General features: G+C 40.1%; 1 protein-coding gene across 3 annotated transcripts in view; it reads right to left on the bottom strand.

The window, feature by feature from the left end:
- Positions 1-15,215, bottom strand: part of fam210ab (family with sequence similarity 210 member Ab) — a 31,579-nt gene that overhangs the window by 3,237 nt on the left and 13,127 nt on the right. For all 3 annotated transcript variants that reach the window (XM_062398906.1, XM_062398903.1, XM_062398905.1), the window contains exon 3: positions 1,720-1,831. In XM_062398906.1, coding sequence (XP_062254890.1) covers positions 1,720-1,831 — 112 coding nt within the window. The remainder of the gene's footprint in view (positions 1-1,719; positions 1,832-15,215) is intronic.

The following is a 15,215-nucleotide window of genomic DNA, read 5'->3' as shown; positions in this document are numbered from 1 at the left end:
TGCCTACACAGTCTGGCCATGAGGCTGGGCATTGTCCTGCACCAGGAGGAACCCAGGGCCAACTGAAATCGGCATAAGGTCTGACAATTGCTCTGAGGATATCATTCGGTTCATAACAGCAATTAGGGTACTGTTAGCGATGACATGGCGTCCGATGCGACCCTCCAAGGATATGCCTCCCAAGACCATAACCAAACTAGTGATGCTGGATGATGTTAGAGGCAGCATAACATTGTCCACAGCGTCTCCAGACTCTTTAAAACCAGTCAAATGTGCTGATTGTGAACCTCCTCTTATCTTTTAAGGTGACAGGCAACAGTGGTGGACCTAACAATACTGGTGTACTCACAGCAAACTTTTTTGCGACCGCACGTATGGATATGCCATCCTGAAGGAGCTGGACTACCTGTTAGGGCTGCTCGATTATGTCATAAATCATAATCAGATTATTCAAATGATTATTAATATATGCTCTTATTCTGAAGTCTATGCTTTGTTCTTTAAATGACTGGAGCGTGCGCAATAAAGTGAATCACTTCCGGTTCAGGCAAACACTGATGACGGCTGCGTGTCTTCCTCCTCCGTGAAACCAGGATATCGGTGCCCGGTTATTCAAACACTTAATGATGGCAACCCTAACACTCTCTGACTGGCTGACTGGCACGGAGAAATTGATTGATTGATTGATTGATTATTTATTTAAGCCTCGGAAAACACACAGGAATAAGACCCTCATTTACAATGGTAAACATGCAAATGAGTGTCCGGTCTGACCGGTCTGAACAGCCAGGCGGGAGCACGCTCGAGAATAGAGGTGCGCTGCTCAAGCTTTTTTTCCCTTTTTGTCGATCAAACGAGGCTGCCCTCCCTGCTTTTCCACTTGCGCTGTTTTTTTCACCGCTGGTCCCCACACACACAACTCCCCTCCTTCACTTTACAGCTGCTTGAGAGTGAGTGCTAGTCAGCTGGGCCGCTGAATGCTTTGGGGGAAGGACTGAATTACCCATGCGCATCTCTTTCAAAAAAAAATGCCAAATAATAGTTTCAACTCGATTATAGTAGTTTGGAGATCGTTTGACCCATAATTGAAATCACGATAAAATTGTGATTAATCGAGCAGCCCTACTAACTGTGCAACCTACTTTGGCTGCAGTTACCGCCTCATGCTACGTGGTAATAACGACAAAACTAGCAGGACACAAAAATAGAGAAGAATCAGTAAGGAAGGATAAGGAGAGAACAAATATTTGTGACCACCACATGCGAAACCACTCACTTTTTGGGGGTTGTATTGCTTTAGCCTCTCCACTGTACTTGTTGTCACTTTAATTGCAGGTTAATTGATTTACAATCACCTGTGCTTCCTAAATGGACGGACTGATATCCCTGAAGTTGAACTGACTTGGTGTTATTATTAAGTGTTCCCTCAATTTTTCCGAGCAGTGTATAATATAGACATGTAGATCATGAATGCATTGCACATGGAACACCATTTATCGCAGTTTTTTGTGATAAGTATATCACATATGTTTATATTGCGCATTTTGATATCGAGTTTTTTTAATATATCGTGCAGCCCTTATGAGAGACACATGTAAATCAGCATTGAGAACATTTAAGAAAACCCTGACAAAAAGCTTGTTTTAAAACAAATTAAAACTGATCAAATGAAGGAATGAGCCAAAATGTTCAAAAACTATAAAAAAAACATCAAATTACCTTGTACATGGCATATGCAGTCAGAGCATAGCCACTCGAAGAGTTTTTCAAAAGGCCCACTAATGTCTCCGGTAGACCCATTATCTCCAAGAATGGCACCACATTCACACCTCTGAGGAGAAACAAAATGTAAAGGGAAGAAAGATATTATGAAACAGTCTTATTTGAACAGTCTTTATGTCCTACAACAGCAATTGAGACAATAGGGGAAAATAAGTGTATTATATATATAAAAACTATAGTTTGTTGAATTTATGAAATTATAGAATGACAAGAAAACTGTTTTTCATTTTATTGCAATTTTTACCTGTTACAAAAAAGGAACACACCAAACTCTTATGAAGAGCAGAAGAAAATACACTGGCATAGGCCTACTTTGAAATAAATTAAACACAGATCTATGCAGGCCTATTTGAGTCTTCCCCATATTTGTGGGAAATGTATCAATTAAGAAGTAGTTGCTGCCTGGGTGGGCACACATTAATTTTTTTCATGTGTTCATGGTGTGAGGGGGCCTGTGGTGTGAGGGGGCCTGTCAAAATGTGTCTTTTAGAGGCCTAATTACAGTGCTAACTTCAGGCCGATTGAGCTCATGTTTCACAGAAAGTTGATGCACATCAATGCCAGTTCTTGTGCCAAGTTTCGTATTACTAGCTCATTCCAGCTCAAAGGAATTTTTGCCGACGCGGAGGTGTACAAATAAAAAATAACAACCCGGGGTAAAAGAAATAGGGTTCTGACTCTTCAGGCCTCGAACCCTAACAAAATAAAAGGCAAAACATAGCCAAGCCTATAATTTCAAAATGGCATTGATTCACCTGCATTATCATCAATGTTATTTGGATTGTTATAGGTTTGTCACTTTGGTACCTGCATACAATAGCATTGGGCTATTTAAGATCTCGACAATGTTATTACAATGACATGAAAAATTGTCTTGTCTGTTAACATCGACGCCTATTGATGACTTGTTGAGTTTCCTTGACAACTACAGAGGATTTAACGGCTTCTTGAAGGCTGTCCAAATTCGTAGGGATATATTTCAACCACTACCCCTTGTGATTCTGTTTCAAGCGCAAGATAACCCTCAAAAACAAGGGTTAGGAGTAGGGCCAAGGGGTGATATAGTCTTGGGCCAACACAACGTTTTGAAAGAAGCCCCTCTTTCAGAATGAGCTGCAATGTGTGCGCTAAACAACCCAGACTGTGGACTGACTTCTCTGCCATCGCCTTCTTCATGTTATTTGCGTTGTCTTGCTGAATCACATGTACTTTAACCAGCGGAATCTTCCAGTCATTTAGCAGCCCTTTAAAAGGGATAGTTCACCCAGAAATTTAAATGTTAGAGTCCTGAAAAGACTTAAGGAGTCTCAGGGTTAAACTTTTTTAGAGCATGATCCAATGCAACTGAAGAAATTAGTGACTAAAGTTTCAGACGTAGTAAAACCAAAAAAAATTTAACATTCCTCCCTACTGCTTGTGTCGTAATATCCAAGTGTCTGCAAGCCCAAACACTTTTTTAAATTGTTGTTGTTTATAAATGTCCACTGATATCTTACGACGAAGTGCATTCAGGGATGCCAACATCCACTACCTTGGCCACTTCTTGTAGACTTTAAGGCTTAAAACATGCTTGAAAAGAGCTTGTTTTGAGTCGAATATGAATGTGGGGGGCTTTTGGACACTTGAAATCACATGAGCAGTATGGAGGCATGATATACATTTCTATTGTTTCATTACGTCTGAAGCTTTGATCACTAATTTATTCAATTAAATTGGATATTGCTGCAACACTGTTTACCTCTGAGACTCCTAAAGTGTTTTGTGGACTCAAACACTTAACGCAATCCTCGGCGATTAGATCGAGTGAATTTTATCTGGTTGAATTATCCCTTTAATAGAGACCAAGATTAAACTGTTGGTATGTGACGCCCAGCACTTTTTTACTTGAAGCCACAGGCTCTGTAGTACATACGTATCCGAGTTCACCCTGTAAACAGTTAGACTTATAAATACATGGGGCTCACATCTCAATCAATCAAATTTTATTTGTATAGCTCATATTCACAAATTACAATTCGTGTCATAGGGCTTTAACAGGGTGTGACATCCTCTGTCCTTAACCCTCAGCAAGAGTAAGGAAAAACTACTAAAAACCCTTTTAACAGGGTAAAAATACATAGAAACCTCAGAGAGCCAAATGTGAGGGATCCCTCTCCCAGGACGGACAGAAGTGCAATAGATGCCGGGTGTAGGAAAACATCATTCAGATTAAAGTTTTTAGCAGCATTGATGAGGGAAATCATCCCGATGGATAACCTCAACATGGCATGCCAGTTTTTCTGCATCTTTTTGCGAAATGACATGTCTAATTTTTGAGATATTGGAAAAAGGCGATCCTAGAAATTTGTTTTAAGTGACTATTAAAGGATAAATCAGGATCGAAGATCACTCCCAAGTTCCTGACTGTTTCATTGGAAGCAAGGGCAAGGTCGTCTAGCGCAGCTATATCATTAGATAATGTATCTCTAAGGTGTTTGGGGCCAAGTATTATAACCTCGATTTTGGCTGAGTTTAATGAGAGAAAATTGCAGGTCATCCAGGTTTTTATGTTCTTGACACATGCTCGAAATTTTACTTTGTTCAGGTTTTATTGACAAGTATAACTGGGTGTCATCCACATAGCAGTTGAAATTTACAGAGTGTGTCCTGATAATGTTTCCTAGTGGAAACATATATAATGAGAATAAAATTGGGCCGAGCACAGAGCCCTGTGGAACACCATGGTTAACTTTGGTGCGCACAGATGACTCATCATTAATTTGCACGAATTGGGAGCAATCAGAAAAATATGATTTAAACCAGTTAAGGGCGGTACCATTAATGTTAATTAACTGTTTGAGTCTTTGTAATAAAATTTGATGGTCAATTGTGTCGAATGCTGCACTGAGATCTAACAAAACGAGGACAGACACAAGTCCCTGATCTGAGGCTATTAAAAGGTCATTAGTGACTTTTGCCAAGGCTGTCTCTGTACTGTGATTGGATCTAAACCCAGACTGAAAGTCTTCATACATTATTTTCCTGGAGAAACTCACACAGCCGATACAGGTTGTTGGTTAAGAACCTGAGATTATTTTGGTAAACTGATCACGGGTGATCAGAGAGAAGCTGTCTAAGTAATGGGTAGGGTTTTTAAAGAATTTGTTCTTTATTTCTACGGATAATACGGGTTTAAATGTAATTGAAATTATTTCTTTAAATTTAGCTACAGCACTATCAGGTAAACATCTAGAAAATGAGTTTTTTATTAGTGGCATATATTCAGTTATTGAATTTGGAAGGTTATTAAATTATGGACGATAGAACTGGATTGTGTGGAAGTACTGTTCAATTTTCAATTCCGACACCGTACAATAGTCAAGTGTGTGGTTACAAACATGAGTAGGTTGGGGTACACACTGACTGAAACCAATTGAGTCTAACATCAAAATAAATGCTACGTTAAGGCAATCTTTATTATTGTCAACATGAATATTAAAGTCACCAACAATAATAATTTTATTGGTCTTTAGGACTAAGTTTGATAAAAACTCAGGTAATTCCGTTAAAAATTCAGTATAAGCCCTGGGAGAACGGTAAACTACAGCAAATTGATTGGCCGTGGTGTTTCCTGGATTGGCGTGGAAGAGCGCATGCTTCTGCGTTTTTACGGGCCCGCAAGCGCAAGAGCGCCTCCGGGAAAGAGGCTACGAGGAGCCGCAGTGGCTATGTAAATAAACAATCGACGAAGAAGAAAGAAGGCGTCTCTAAGGTCGTCTTTGACAAAAAACATTACTTCGCCTAATGTTCTGGCGGGGAATTGCTTTGTAAGACGCGCAACGCTTGGGGGAGCTTGGGGAAGCATGAATGATAGAGTCCTGCGAAACAGCTGCGTGAAAAGCCACCGACGCAGTTGCAGAAGCATGCGCCGGCCTTAAGAACCAGACATTCAAATGATTGTCTGGTTTAGGATTAATTGACAGACTGGAGTTAAAAATAGCAGCAACTCCACCTCCTTGCCCAAATTCTCTGGGAACTTGTGAATTATATGACAGGGGGGGGGAGTAGATTCATTTAGACTGACATATTCATCAGGATGCAATCACGTCTCAGTGGGGGATAATAAATCTATGTTGTAATCAGAGACTAGTTCATTAACTAAAACGGCCTTAGTTGACAGTGATCTAATGTTTAAAAGACATCTGAGGTTTGAATATCAGTTGTAAAAGGCATGGAGCTAACGCCTTTATGTGCTGCTAACTGTGATGACACTGATGTACATTTCAGAGTAAAGCAGTCTCTGATATATATATATATATATTTCCTCGACATCAAACTAAACCTTCACTCTAATTGTTCCAGGAGGTTACAAAATCGAGCATTGGTTGGTCATTGAGTATGATGAAATTCAGCATAGCCTTTCCACTATCTACTGGAAGTTTACAAAGACTCTGAAATGTGTCAATGATGGCCTGCTTCCTGGCGTTGTTTGTTTATTAGATAGCATGAAATCCTGGAGCTCCTTCACATGATGCTTCGACAGATGAATTAAGTTGGTTGTTATGTACAATGCAATAACCTCCTGTCTAGACCAAGGTATTTACGAAAGGTGAAAGTGGAAACAAATAGAAAATAATTACTTGTTTGGGCTTTAAGTAGCTAACTACAACACAAATCCTTTTCAGTTGTCTAACGCCATAAAGTTGAATAATCCTCTCAAACGGTTGCATCAGAATTTACATATAACATTTCCTACAAACCACTACAGTGAAAAAGTGTATATAATGTACATAAGATTTTATTTTTTATTTAAATTTTTTTTTTCTATTGCCTTTTCTATTTCTTTCTTCCTGTGTCTACCTCATTCTGAACTCCCAAATGCTGTAACAACATTTTTCCGGTGTTTGGATCAGCAAAGTTTGTATCTCATCTTTAATCAGCACCACTCCACTGAGGCACATCACTCCACTGGTCAACAAGTGACTGCTACACCGATGTTTTTTAATCATCACACTTTGAACTGATATTTATAAAAATCTGATGAATTCATATAATTTACCTGGATAAACTGGTCATCACTTATTCTGCAACAGTGAAGTTAAAACACTGTGCTCCATCATTATCTGCAGGAGGGAACTTCTGTCTGTGGGAGTGTGTGGTGTGTCTGTGTGTCCCCGCTCTTCTCTGTCTTTCCTCACACCAAAACCAACAACCATATTATATACAGTGGATATAAAAAGTCTACACACCCCTGTTAAAATGCAAGATTTTGTGATGTAAACAAATCAAACAAAGAAGAATCCTGTCCGAACTTTTTCCACCTTTAATGTGACCTTTAACGTGAACAATTCAGTTGAAAAAACAAACTGAAATCTTTTAGGCGGAAATAAAAAAATAAAAAACTTACAATAACCTGGTTGCATAAGTGTGCACACCCTTAACCTAACACTTTGTTGAGGCACCTTTTGATTTTATTACAGCACTCAGTCTTCTAAGGTAGGAGTCTATTAGCATAGCAGATCTTGACTTGCCAATATTTGCCCACTCTTCTTTGCAAAAGGGCTCCAAATCTGTCAGATTGCTAGGGCATCTCCATCACCCCACAGATGTTCAATTGGAATCTGGTCTGGGGTCTGGCTGGGCCAATCCAAAAGATTAATCTTCTTCTGGTGAAGCCATGCTTTTGTTGATCTGGATGTGTGCTTTGGGTCGTTGTCGTGCTGATAGGTGAATCTTCATCTTCAGCTTTCTAACAGAAGCCTGAATATTTTGTGCCAAAACTGACCGGTATTTGGAACTGTTCATAATTCCCTGCACCTTGACTAAGGCCCCTGTTCCAGCTGAAGTAAAACAGCCCCAAAGCATGATGCTGCCACCACCATGCTTCACTGTGGGTATGACGTTCTTTGGGTGATGTGCAGTGTTGTTTTTGCACCAAACATACCTTTTGGAATTATGGCCAAAATGTTCAACCTTGGTTTCATCAGACCTTAAACAAATTTTCCAACATGCTTTTTGGAGACTTCATGTATGTTTTTGCTAAATTTAGCTGGGCTTGGAAGTTTTTCTTGGTAAGAAAGGGATCTGTCTTGCCACCCTTAGCCGAAAGATACATGTAGTACACAGCCAGTCCTTTCCAGAATCTCCTGCAGCTTCTTTAATGATGCTGTCGGCCTCTTGGAAGCCTCCCTGACCAGTTTTCTTCTTGTCTTTTCACCACTTGTGGAGGGATGTCCCATTCTTGGAAATGTCACTGTTGTACCATATTGTATCCACTTGATGATGGCTGTCTTCACTGTGTTCCATGGTTTATCTAATGCCTTGGAAATTATTTTGTACCCTTCTCCTGACCGATACCTTTCAACAATGAGATCCCTCAGATGCTTAGGAAGCTCTCTGCGGACCATGGCTCTTGCTGTAAGTTGCAACTAAGAGAATGTCAGGAAAATCCTACAAGAACAGCTGGACTTTATATGGGATTAATCAGAGTCACTGTAAATTATGGCAGGTGTGCACTGACTACTATTTAACATGAGTTTGAATGTGATTGGTTAATTTTGAATACAGCCACAACCACAGTTATAAGAGGGTGTGCACACGTATGCAACCACATTATTTTATTTTTATCTTTCCCCAAAAAGATCTCAGTTTATTTTTTCAATTGAATTGTTCATGTTAAAGGTTTCATCTTTAATCTTTGTTTCATTTGTCTACATCACAAAAACCTTGCAGTTTAACAGGGGTGTGTAGACTTTTTCTATCCACTGTACATAACAGAGAAAGGGCATTAGCTCTTTTTTGGTTGTCAAGATTAAACTGCTCTAAACCCTGTAATTTTCCATTGAGTCACTAGGCTGAGCTAGGTCACAGTTGACCTTGCAAACTCAGACTTACAGTGGTTAAGGAAAGTATTCAGACCCCTTTAAATTTAATAAAAAAGAAAAACTGAAATATCACATGGACATAAGTATTCAGACCCTATGCTGTGACACTCATATTTAACTCACATGCTGTCCATTTCTTCTGATCCTCCTTGAGAGGGTTCTACTCCTACATTGGAGTCCAGCTGTGTTTAATTAAACTGATTGGACTTGATTAGGAAAGGCACACACCTGTCTATATAAGACCTTACAGCTCACAATGCTTGTCAGAGCAAATTAGAATCATGAGGTCGAAGGAACAGCCCAAGGAGCTCAGAGACAGAATTGTGGCAAGGCACAGATCTGGCCAAGGTTACAAAATAATTTCTGCAGCACCCAAGCTTCTTAAGAGCACAGTGGCCTCCCCAATCTTCCTAGACCTGGCCGTCCAGCAAAACTGAGCAATCGTGGGAGAAGAGCCTTGTTGAGAGAGGTAAAGAAGAACCCAAATATCACTGTGGCTGAGCTCCAGAGATACAGTAGGGAGAAAGTTCCACAAAGTCAACTATCACTGCAGCCCTTCAACAGTCGGGGCTTTATGGCAGAGTGGCCCGACGGTAGCCTCTCCTCAGTGCAAGACATATGAAAGCCCGCATAGTGTTTGCCGAAAAACACATGAAGGACTCCCAGACTATCAGAAATAAGATTCTCTGGTCTGATGAGACCAAGACTGAACTTTTTGACATTAATTCTAAGCAGTAAATGTGGAGAAAACCAGGCACTGCTAATCACCTGCCCAATACAATCCCAACAGTGAAACATGTACAGAGATATCCTGGAAGAAAACCTCTGTGAGAGTGCTCTGGACCTCAGACTGGGCCGAAGGTTCACCTTCCAACAAGACAATGACCCTAAGCACACAGCTAAAATAACAAAGGAGTGGCTTCGGAACAACTCTGTGACCATTCTTGACTGGCCCAGCCAGAGCCCTGACCTAAACCCAATTGAGCATCTCTGGAGAGATCTGAAAATGGCTGTCCACCAACATTCACCATCCAACCTGACGGAACTGGAGAGGATCTGCAAGGAAGAATGGCAGAGGATCCCCAAATCCAGGTGTGAAAAACTTGTTGCATCATTCCCAAGAAGACGCATGGCTGTACTGGCTCCAAAGGGTGCTTCTAATCAATACTGAGCAAAGGGTTTGAATACTATAGACCATGTGATATTTCAGTTTCCTTTTTAATAAATTTGCTAAAATTGTGTACATTAATGAGAAATAAACTGAACTTTTTTGATTTTAGCAAATTGCTGCAATGAATCAAAGACTGAAAAATTTAAAAGGGGTCTGAATACTTTCCGTACCCGCTGTAGCGAGGTCAACAGTGAGCCTTGTCTAAGGCAAATGGCTGAAAAGCACAAACGCTCTAGGTGACATTCACCTGTGTCCGAGTAAACCACCAGATCATCCTCTGCACACCCCAACAAATCACAAATAACACGGTTCATGAGTAGCTGAAAAGTATCTGGCGCATTCCGGAGTCCGAAAAACATCACTGTATAAGAATACAGACCAGTTGGTGTTCTAACCCTAACCCTGACAAAGGTTGTCAGGTTTTGTGACACCATTTACCTTGCGATGTTACGAGCAGATGTTGTTAGCCTTTGGGAGAAGTTAGCATGGAGAAGCCCAGCTGGAATGTTTTTATTGAATATTAATAGCAAGCATTTTCACAATAATGTGGACTCATTCAGAGTCAGTGCAGAAGTGTTTGATTAATTCCAGCAAGTGCTTTGCATATATGCCAGTCATTTGGTCCAAGTGTGAATGTGTGCTGCCTGTTGTTGCCTTAAGGGACGCTTATGTGGGTACTGTGGAGGGGGATGCCAACATTAAACTATACGGTGGGGCAAAAAAAAATGTAAAATAAATTTGATAGTAGCCCCAACAAATTATTCTAAATGTTAATGGGAAAACAAGCAACACATAGTCTTGATACTGTCCATCAACCAAAGTCAGCAAGTCTCCACGATGTAGGTGCAGAATTTTCCATGTATTGTAAAAACATGGCGGAAGGTCTGGTGGGGGCTGCAACAGCAGGAGAGCTGTTAGAAATATATGGCCATAGACAAGAATTGCTAGCATCCATCAATCAATCAAATTTTATGCTGTCCCCAAATTGCTTGCGTTTAATGCGGATATTTTGTCCCGACTTGTCCCTAATTTTAGGATGATGTCTGTACTTAACATAACAAGTTTTTGACATTTGATGAATAATGAAAAACTCAATTTTTTATTGATATATTTATATCATTTCAAATTAAAATTTGGTGGAATTAATATAGTAAGGATATCAGTAATTACCGCGATAATACTGAAATTATAATTTTGGTCAATCTAATCCATTTTTTGAACATGGCACTCTTTTAAATAATTTTACTTACAAGAGATGCAAAGTTATCATTTTATACTTATTTCTAATGCAGACCTTTTCAGAGCTATGAACGCAATTTGAAAACCGGAACAAGATGGCGACGTAGCCTGGAAGCTCCACACAACTGAACTAAAACTTTAGAAAAACCCCACAAATGCACCGATAATTTTCGAGCAAACAGAGCAACTCTTGATATGTCAGGATCATCCGAATCGAAACCCTACGATATTTTCACCAGAGCACGCAAAGCAACTATCGTTGAAGCAACAACTTCTCCGGCAGTGACGACGGTGGCTACTGAAGCTAACAGTATGGCTAATATATCTGATGTTCTGGCAGAGCTGAAGTCCCTCCGCTTTTGGATCGAAACTGGACAACATTGATAACAGTTTGTCCGATGTGGCAAACTCAATTGTGGCTATTGAAGGTAAACTTTTAGACGTGGAACGGGAGGTGGCTGCAAATGCAACGCGTATCGGAGAGGCAGAAAAACGTGTAGCAACAACAGAAGACAGGCTTTTGTGTTAGTTTTACTAAATGTTATACTGAAAAAATAAAGATCGGTTCAGACTTTTAGGTGGGGTCAGAAATTCAAATAGGGAATATGATAAAAAATTTAAATCAGGATAATTTTGCTAAATTATCTTATTTTATTATTTTCTGTGGTGCAACACATAAGCCAACGTTACTTCTGGTACAGCATTGTTTAATGTAATCAATCGTTTTATTTTTTTTTATTATTTCACGAACAGGGTTGGCTTTAACTGAATACAGAGAAAGGGGTTAATGTTAAAATACGAGACATTAGGGTTGTTTGGACTCATGGCTGTTCTGTCCAGGGTCAAGGGCACGCGGACTACCTGCTCAGTATTAGTGGATCAGCATCCTCCAGAGCTGGTTTATTGAAGGGGGTGTGGGAAGCCATTTCAGTGGAAATGCCAGGGGGTGGGATTGGATCTTTTCTCGTTTTGGTTATTACTGTTCTAATTGTTCTTGTGTTTTTTCTCTTCCCCTCCAATGTGTGTTATATTTTTGTGTATGGTTTTGGCAGAATCAGCAACTTTTACAACCTCACCAGGATGTCAGAAGATGTTATCGATGACAAAAAACTATTTCGGTGAATAATTCCGAAATTAAGATCACTAGTTGGAATGTTAGGGGGCTTAGAAAATTGACTAAATTGAAACAAGTTATAAATAGGTTGAAACATCTCAGGTCTAAAATTGTTTTCTTACAAGAAACCCATTTGATGGCCTCTGATATACCTTGTTTAAAAAATGATGGCCAGGCCAAGTGATTTTCTCTTCTTATAATAATTATGCTTGAGGTGTTGCTATCCTCGTACACAAGTCCGTTCCATTCCAAATTACTCAAACTATTCAAGATCCAACTGGTAGATATGTGATTGCACAAGGAAACATTATGTCACATAAAGTTAATCTAATTAATATTTATGGTCCTAACGAGGACATGCCGTCCTTTTTGAAAAATTACTGTTGACTGTGTCTACCTTAGAAGGTCTCTATATTTTCAGGGGGGACTTTAATTGTACGTTAGACCCAGTAATGGATCGACTTACTGGAACTGATACCTCGCACGTACAGACAAGGAAAAAACTAACTGAATTCATAAAAGATTTAAGGCTAGTCGATGTATGGAGAGAAAAAAATCCAAACAAAAAGTGTAAGGTGGGAAACATTCAAGGCATATATAAGGGGAGAAATTATTAAATATACAAGCTCGAAGAATAAAAATAATAAAAAGGAAATGCAAACATTGGAAGGACAGATTAAAATACTTGAATTAGATCTTTATGAGAATAATGACGAGGACAAACAGCAACAATTAACTGTAATGAGAGCTGAATACAATAAACTCACAACTGACAAGGTTGCTAAAAATCTCTTATGGACCAAGCAAGCATACTATGATCAGGGTGAAAAGCCAAGCAAACTATTGGCTTGGGGGGTTAAGAAAATGCAAGCCGAAAGAACAATTAACAGTATAAAGACAACGTCAGGCGATTTAACAACAGACCCAATTGAAATGAATGCTACCTTCAGAAACTTTTATGAACTATTGTACAAATCAGAATATGCAGGAGCTACACAACAAGCATTTCTCGATCAGCTACAGTTCCAGAGCTTATCTGAAGATGAAAAGGAAGCACTGGACGGGACATTAACAGTTGAAGATCTTTATGACGCCATGAGCAGTATGAACAGTGGGAAAGCACCTTGTCCTGACGGGATACAGTGCCTTGCATAAGTATTCACCCCCTTGGACTTTTTCCCATTATGTACTGTTACTAACTGGAATTCAAATAGACTTAAATAAACTTTTTCCCCGTTTGATCAACAAAACATGCATAGTACTTTGGAGGTGCAAAATAAATTTTATTGTGACACAAACAATAATGAGAACAAAAAAGTTGACATCTGTTGGGTGCATAAGTATTCACCCCCCTGTGTCAATACTTGGTAGAACCCCCTTTCGCTGCAATTACAGCTGCAAGTCTTTTGGGGTATGTCTCTACCAGCTTTGTACATCTAGAGATGGAAAGGTTTGTCCATTCTTCTTGGCAAAAAAGATGAAGCTCAGTCAGATTGGATGGAGATCGTCTGTGAACCGCAATCTTCAAGTCTTGCCATAGATTCTCTATTGGATTTAGGTCTGGGCTTTGACTGGGCCATTTTAAGACATTAACATTCTTTAATCCAAACCATTCCTTTGTAGCTCTGGCTGTATGTTTAGGGTCATTGTCCTGCTGGAAGATGAACCTCCGCCCCAGTCTCAAGTCTTTTGCAGACTGCATCAGATTTTCTTCAAGGATTTCCCTGTATTAGGCTCCATCCATCTTTCCCTCTATTCTGACCAGTTTCCCTGTACCTGCTGAAGAGAAGCATCCCCACAGCATGATGCTACCACCACCATGTTTCACTGTTGGGATGGTGTGCTCAGGGTGATGGGCAGTGATGGGTTTTCGCCACACATAGCGTTTTGCATTGAAGCCAAAAAGTTCAATTTTGGTCTCATCTGACCAGAGCACCTTCTTCCACATGTTTGCCGTGTCTCCCACATGGCTTCTGGCAAACTCCAAACTGGATTTTTTATGGATCCCTTTCAACAATGGCTTTCTTCTTGCCACTCTTCCATAAAGGCCAGATTTGTGGAGTAGACGACTAATAGTTGTCCTGTGGACAGATTCTACAACCTCAGCTGTGGATCTCTGCAACTCCTCCAGAATAACCATGGGCCTCCTGGTTGCTTCTGATTAATTTTCTCCTTGTCCGACTCTTCAGTTTGGGTGGACGGCCTCCTCTTGGTAGGTTTGCGGTTGTGCCATATTCTTTCCATTTTCTTATGATGGATTTTATGGTGCTCAGAGAGATGTTCAAAGCTCTGGATATTTTTTTATAACCTAACCCTGCTTCATATTTCTCCACAACTTTATCCCTGACCTGTTTGGTGAGCCCCTTGGTCTTCATGATGCTGTTTGTTCAGTAATGATCTCCAACAAACTCTGAGTCCATTACATTACATTACATTTCATTTAGCTGACGCTTTTATCCAAAGCGACTTACAATAAGTGCATTCAAACCCGAGGGTACATACCAAGGACGACAAGAATCAAGAAAATACAATTTCTTCAAATAAAGCAAAACTACAAAGTGCTATAAGTAAGTGCCATTTAAGTGCTAGTAAAGTGTTAGTTTCAAAAGTTGTTAGTGTTTTTTTTTTTTTTCATTCAAGGTAAAGTCGGAAGAGGTATGTTTTTAGTTTTCGGCGGAAGATGTGTAGACTTTCTGATGTCCGGATGTCAATGGGGAGCTCATTCCACCATTTAGGAGCCAGGACGGAAAACAGTCGTGTTTTTGATGATTGTTGAGCTCGCAGTGAGGGAGCAACGAGCTGATTGGCCGAAGCAGAGCGGAGTGAACGGGGTGGGGTGTAACGTTTGACCATGTCCTGGATGTAGACTGGACCGGATCCGTTCACAGCATGGTACGCAAGTACTAGTGTTTTGAACCGGATGCGAGCAGCCACTGGTAACCAGTGAAGGGAGCGGAGGAGAGGAGTAGTGTGAGTGAATTTAGGTTGGTTAAAAACCAGTCGAGCTGCTGCATTCTGGATGAGCTGCAAAGGTCGGATGGCAGTA

The sequence above is a fragment of the Platichthys flesus genome, chromosome 11 (assembly GCF_949316205.1).
Source record: "Platichthys flesus chromosome 11, fPlaFle2.1, whole genome shotgun sequence".
Taxonomy (NCBI): Eukaryota; Metazoa; Chordata; class Actinopteri; order Pleuronectiformes; family Pleuronectidae; genus Platichthys; species Platichthys flesus.
Note: the sequence above shows the minus strand (reverse complement) of the source record. Positions and strands in the feature narration are given on the sequence as shown.